The sequence below is a fragment of the Dendropsophus ebraccatus genome, chromosome 1 (assembly GCF_027789765.1).
Source record: "Dendropsophus ebraccatus isolate aDenEbr1 chromosome 1, aDenEbr1.pat, whole genome shotgun sequence".
Lineage (NCBI taxonomy): Eukaryota > Metazoa > Chordata > Amphibia > Anura > Hylidae > Dendropsophus > Dendropsophus ebraccatus.
Genome location: NC_091454.1, coordinates 75,612,971 through 75,619,166, shown reverse-complemented (window position 1 = coordinate 75,619,166; position 6,196 = coordinate 75,612,971). Strand labels below are relative to the sequence as shown.

The 6,196-nt window shown below is 40.0% G+C and overlaps 1 protein-coding gene across 2 annotated transcripts in view; it reads left to right on the top strand.

Moving 5' to 3' along the window:
* The first annotated feature begins 1,151 nt into the window (after positions 1–1,151).
* The window catches only part of PAH (phenylalanine hydroxylase), a 28,948-nt gene continuing 23,903 nt past the window's right edge, over positions 1,152–6,196 (top strand). The window contains exons 1-2 of one of the 2 annotated variants that reach the window (XM_069973502.1): positions 1,152–1,270; positions 5,227–5,331. In XM_069973502.1, the coding sequence (XP_069829603.1) occupies positions 1,250–1,270; positions 5,227–5,331 (126 nt within the window). In that variant the 5' untranslated portion in view covers positions 1,152–1,249. The remainder of the gene's footprint in view (positions 1,271–5,226; positions 5,332–6,196) is intronic. The other variant, XM_069973511.1, reaches the window with a different exon arrangement.

Below are 6,196 nucleotides of genomic sequence, written 5' to 3'. Positions count from 1 at the left end.
TTCCATTTCAAATATCTATATCATGTATATGAAAGCGGGGAATCTATATGGTAAGTCCTATGACTTGCAGGTTGCTGTTGCATCCTTCTGTTTTTGTATTTTAGCCAAACCAGCATGCAACCTGCACAGTGTGAACAGTGGCATTGGAGTGCTGGCCATTGGAGTGCTGGCCAAATTATATGTTTGTAATTGTTTGTCATTTTTAGCACAAAATTACGTGTCTTCATATGGATTTTATGCTGGTTATTGTATTTTTGTATATTATGTATTGATTTTATACCTTTTTACATTATTAGGCTATGTTCACACTACATAAAAGTACAGCCGTTGTTGCCATCGGCAACAACGGCCGTACTTTACGCAGTGTGGAACATTGCCTATTCCTCTATTGGATCCCGGCCGGAGCGTATACACATCGTATACGCTCCGGCCGGGATCTCATGCGGCACCGCATTCAGTGAATTGCGGCCGTAAAAAGACCTGTCAGTTCACACAATGACGCAAGCAGCTCCGGCCGCTTGCTTCATTGTGTGCAGTGGCAAGTTCTGAAGTTCTGCATCAGAACACTACGGCCATAAAGATCATCCGGCCGGTACTGCAGTAGCGGCCGGGATGATCTGTGCAGAGACCGGCCATTCCGTGACCCGGCCAGGGTCACGGAACGGCCGGTCTTGCACGTTGTGTGAACATAGCCTTATAATGTACCATGTTTAATGTAGATGTGTCAGTTAATAAATATATTTTATATACTTGTGTGGTTTGGTTCCAATCAAAGCAAATGCATTCAGGTAAAAAAGACTGAGAAATAAGAGTAGAAGGGAAGGGAGGTAGACTATGAAATTACCAACCCCCTTACCACCCTGTAGCAGTGTGGATCATAGTTCTCCAAATCCAACATGAATAATACTAGCCTAATGCAGACAGAAAACACTAAAGCAAGTTGCCACACTGACCACATATGTCTTGGATGAAAACCAGGCTGAAATGTCTGCTGTTTGTTGATGATGAAAACCACCTGTAAATTTCCATGAGACCAGATAACTAAGGAGGCGATGGCTGGATCCAGCCACTCACATGATGGAAAAGCTGTGGTTTTAGTGACATAGATGATGGGTGTTTAAAGAACTGGTATATGGGGAGAGGAGGAGGGCTTTAAATACTCTCCGCTTGGCTTTGGCATCTCAGCTTGTACATAGGTGACTTAGTGACCTCTGTTCTGCTGACATACCTCAAACAAGATACCGGCAACATGAACGGGGGACATGCATATGTAAGTTAGAGCAACTAAAGACCTAAGTGATGTTTATAAATGGATGTTGTTTGCATGTAGGAAGTGTTTACGTTATATTTTTTTGATTACAAGTGAATAACTATGTATGTGTTAATAATTACCCAGATCTATATCAATATTTAGGTTATGTCAGTATTTTGGCCAGTATTTCTGTCAATAATTTGGTCAGTATTTGTAGCTAAAAACAGGATTAACATTGACAGAGAAAAATTATAATAGAGATTTACACAGCTTCTGTGTATTTAACCCACTCTTGGTTTTGATTGAAAAAACACTGACCAAAATACTTTGTTTGAACATTGCCTAATAGTGTCAGTTCATTTTAGCTAAAGATATATACAGAAGAGATGCACATTGGACTAAGCTCTGTACATTACAGCCAGATTGAATTTTGTCTGCTAAAAGAGGCAGCATATTTTGGCTAGGCTCACACTATGTAAAAATGACAGCTGTCTTTCATAATAACAGCTGTTATTGCACAAATAACGTCCAAACTTTTTTTCACAATGGAATCCATTGTTATGAAAGATAGCCGTAATTTTTACATAGTGTTATATTTGGTAGACAAAATTGTGGATGATAATCTATAATGTACTAAATATGAGGCTGGTTTCTTTCTGAACTGATGCTGTGATGTTCTTTATTTTCTTCAGCAAGTTATGCAATCAGTATACAGTGAAAACTATTTGGGAAGACCACCTGAAGTTGTGCTGAAAAGTGGTCTTCAATAGGGTTGTCTTCTCAAAAAGGTGTATTTTGGACTGAAATTCTGTCATGCTAAATTTGGGCTACATAAGGGAGAAGTCTTCTTAAAGAGGTGGTATTCTGAGGAGAATTCATGGTATCTGCATATGGTGTAGGAGAATGCCCAGTCACAAACATATAAACACATTTTGCTATAGCCCTAAAAGATAGGTACACCAATGGGTACTCTCCTAAAGTTTGTATTAGAGCATTAACACTCAGTAAGAAAATCAATACATTGACTTGTTATACATGTAAACATTTGATTTTATTCTGTATATTTGCTGGACAAGAGGCTGCCTTGTCAATGCAGATGGACTCACACAAAAGTCGTTAATGCAATCATAATTGCGCTAGTATATATTTTGTAAATATTCATAATTGCATTCGTAGCTATACACTGTGAAGGATGAGTGTATACACTGAAAGACCTCACAACAATTAACAATGATTTTGAGCTCAAAAGATTCAATCAAGGACATACAAATGATTTTTTGTTCATAACATGTTCATTACACCAGATTATTGTTTAAAGTCAAATGATTTAACATTTTTTCGCACTATAATTGGCCCATGTGAAAGCCCTGAAGAGTTCCTGGGAATGTTTGTTAATGATATTCAGCCTCTGTAATAGGGCCTTAAAACTAGGGTGGTGATTTGCTTCTGGAGCTCACCTCATAGATAAGGTTATTTTAGACAGGCTGATGGGGGAAGATAATAAATAATCATTAGAGATTAGTGAACCGGGTTCAGGTTCGAGTCGATCCGAACCGAACGTTCGGTATTTGATTAGTGGCGGCTGCTGAACTTGGATAACGCTCTAAGGTTGTCTGGAAAACATCGATACAGCCAATGACTATATCCATGATTTCCACATAGCCTTAGGGCATTATCTAACCTCAGCAGCCACCGCTAATCAAATGCCGAAAGTTCTGGTTCGAATCGACTCGAGCATGCTCGAGGTTCGCTCATCTCTAATGATGATCTCATGGTGCTCATTTACTGAGCCTAGAAACAGCTTGATTAATCACTGAATAGATTGTGAGGCCCTTAGGGCCCTATTAAACCAACAGATTATCTGACAGATTTTTTAAGCCAAAGCCAGGAATGGACATTAAGTAGAGAACAGGTAAAAAAGGAAAGACTGAGATTTCGTCTCTTTTCAAATCTATTCCTAGCTTTTACTAAAAAAAAATCTTTTAGATAATCTGTTGGTATAATAAGGCCCTTAACCCCTTAACGACACAGGGCGTATATTTACGCCCTGTGGCCGCCCCAGGGAGTTCAGAGGGGGGCCGTGCGGCGACCCCGCTCTGAACCGCCGCAGTCCCGGGTGCCGCATGTAGCCCAGGACTGCGGCTATTAGCGGGCACGGTCCGATAGCTGTGCCCGCTAATAAAGTAATCAGATGCAGCTGTCAAAGTTGACAGCTGCATCTGATTACTTATGCAGCCTGATCCCTGGTGGTCTAGTGGCCGAGATCGCCCCCCCCGGGACGTTGTCCCGGAGAAGTGATCTCCCTGTCTGCTGTCGGCCGGGGTCTGCGCCATAATGGCGCTGATCCCAGCTCGGCACTCGGTTGCTTCCGGCTGCAGCAGCCGAAAGCAATCGAGTGCCTATCTCATTGATCTATGCTGTATAACTATATACAGCATAGATCAATGTGAGATCAGGGGGGCTTCTAGTATATGTGTAAAAGTAAAAAAGTGTTAATATTAGTAAAAAAAACAAACCTCCCCTAATAAAAGTTTGAATCACCCCCCTTTTCCCATGTTATAAATAAAAATAAATAAATAAAAATGTTTGGTATCGACACGTGCGTAATCGCCGGAACTATTAATTTATCACACTCCTGATCTTGCACAGTAAACGGCGTAAGAGCAAAATAATCCCAAAGTGCAAATTTGCGCATTTTTTGGTCGCATCAAATCCAGAAAAATTGTAAAAAAAAGCGGTCAAAAAGTTGCATATGCGCAATTAAGGTACCAATAGAAAGAACACATCATGGCGCAAAAAAATGACACCTCACACAGCCCCATAGATCAAAGGATAAAAGGGCTATAAGCCTAGGAATGGAGAAATTTTAAGGAACATATTTTTGTTAACAATGGTTTGAATTTTTTACAAGCCATCACATAATATAAATGTTATACATGTTATATATCATTTTAATCGTAACGACTTGAGGACCATACGGTATATAACAAGTCAGTTTTACCCCAGGGCGAACGGCGTAAAAACACATACCCCCCAAATAAACAAAATGCGTTTTTTTTTTTTCAATTTCTCCACACATTGAATTTTTTTTTTGTTTTGCAGTGTACTTTATGAAAAAATTCAGACTGTCATTGCAAAGTACAATTAGTGGCGCAAAAAATAAGGACTCATGTGGGTCTCTAGGTGAAAAAATGCAAGTGCTATGGCCTTTTAAGCACAAGGAGGAAAAAAACGGAAGTGCAAAAATGCAAGTTGGCTCTGTCCTTAAGGGGTTAAAGAGGTTTTCTTCCAGAAAAAGCACCACAGTTTGGATGTGTTTTTTAGTGTTGAGCAAGCACTAAAATGATTGAGTGCTCTTTCAATGCTTAAGTGCTTGACTTGAGTAACGAACCCCATTAAAGTCAATGGGAGACTTGAGCATTTAACCAGGTTCCTCCTGCTCAACAAAGGGGAGGGTGTCTAATTCACCTGAACACCTTAGAAAGTTACAGTCTGGCTCCCAGGGGGTTAAGTGCATTGCCAGTCATCCCCTGAGGGCCAGAGTGTGCCGTTTTGTTAGGAGAGGGGGTATACTTACCCTCCTGGTCTCCTGAAAGTGTCTTCTATCTTCAGATCCTTCATCTGCAATCAGCCAATCAGTGCACTCAGAAACCTTACTGGTACAGCAGCTGTCAGATATTGTGATAAGTAAGTGATGGAACAGTATAAACAGTTATAGACAGTTGGGATAGTACATAGGATAAATATAGGGTTATCTTGTGTCATCAAACACTGAAGAAATGTAGGTAATTACTAGCCATTACCATCTGATTATTATTATCCTTGTTAATATTTTTTTTTACCTCCAGTGGTTGGGAATTGCATGCACATATGACTTATTGATAACATTAAATGCATCTGTAGATGACAATGTTAGCAGCCTATCCTTATGCAGGGTTTTCCCAGTAATTCAAAAAAGTGTCTTGTTTCCACAGGAGTCCAATTACATTGAAGAAAACACTAAAGACAACAGGATCTCTTTGATCTTTACCCTCAAAGAAGAAGTAGGAGCATTGGCCAAGGTCCTACGCATATTTGAGGTATAGAATAGATACATATGCTGCTGATCTTGTCCATATTGTTTCTATTACTATGTAATGCCACAAGCTGCAAGCTGACATAGATTTACTGGCTTCTGTGGTAAGTAATTGTGGGTGATTTGTACACTCCCAGACTATAGGAGAAAGTTTTCATTCCTTTCCAGTTTATTCAATTTGGGAAAGATGTAGAAATCTTGAAAAATGTGTTTTGCCACTGTGCCAAATATAAAGCCATATTGTTATGACCGTGCCTATTCAGACCTCAGTGTATTCCTCTGCTAGTAAAGTATGTCTGAGACTACACTTTTAGCCACAATTCAGTGTCTGAATTGTATGTTTCCTTTGCACAAGTCTGAACTGTGTCTTATGTTAGTAATCACTGTGTGGTGATAAACAGGTTTTAACCACACATGTAGCAGAGCTGTGTTCATGTAGTAGAGCTGTGTGAGTGTAGCAGAGCAGTGTGTCTGTGTGTATGCGGGTATATTTAGCAGAGCTGTTTTTATTTCAATAAAGTTGGAGACAGAACCATTTTGTAGACAGTGCCCATTACTCAGCAGGGACTTAATTTACTCACACACAGCTCTTGTACACGTACACACACACACACACACACACACACAGATCTACCACTTACAGTATATACTCACACATAGCTCTGCTACATATGCACATATACACACAGTAATGATATGTATACACTGTTCTGCTACATATACACATGCAAACAGCTCTGGTCCATACTCACATACTAGAAATATAGAACATTATCACACCACTATAACTTAGCACTTAGCACACATAGTTGATCAAATAGTGACACCCCCCCCCCCCCCATCCACCACAAGGAGATGGGCCCCAGTTT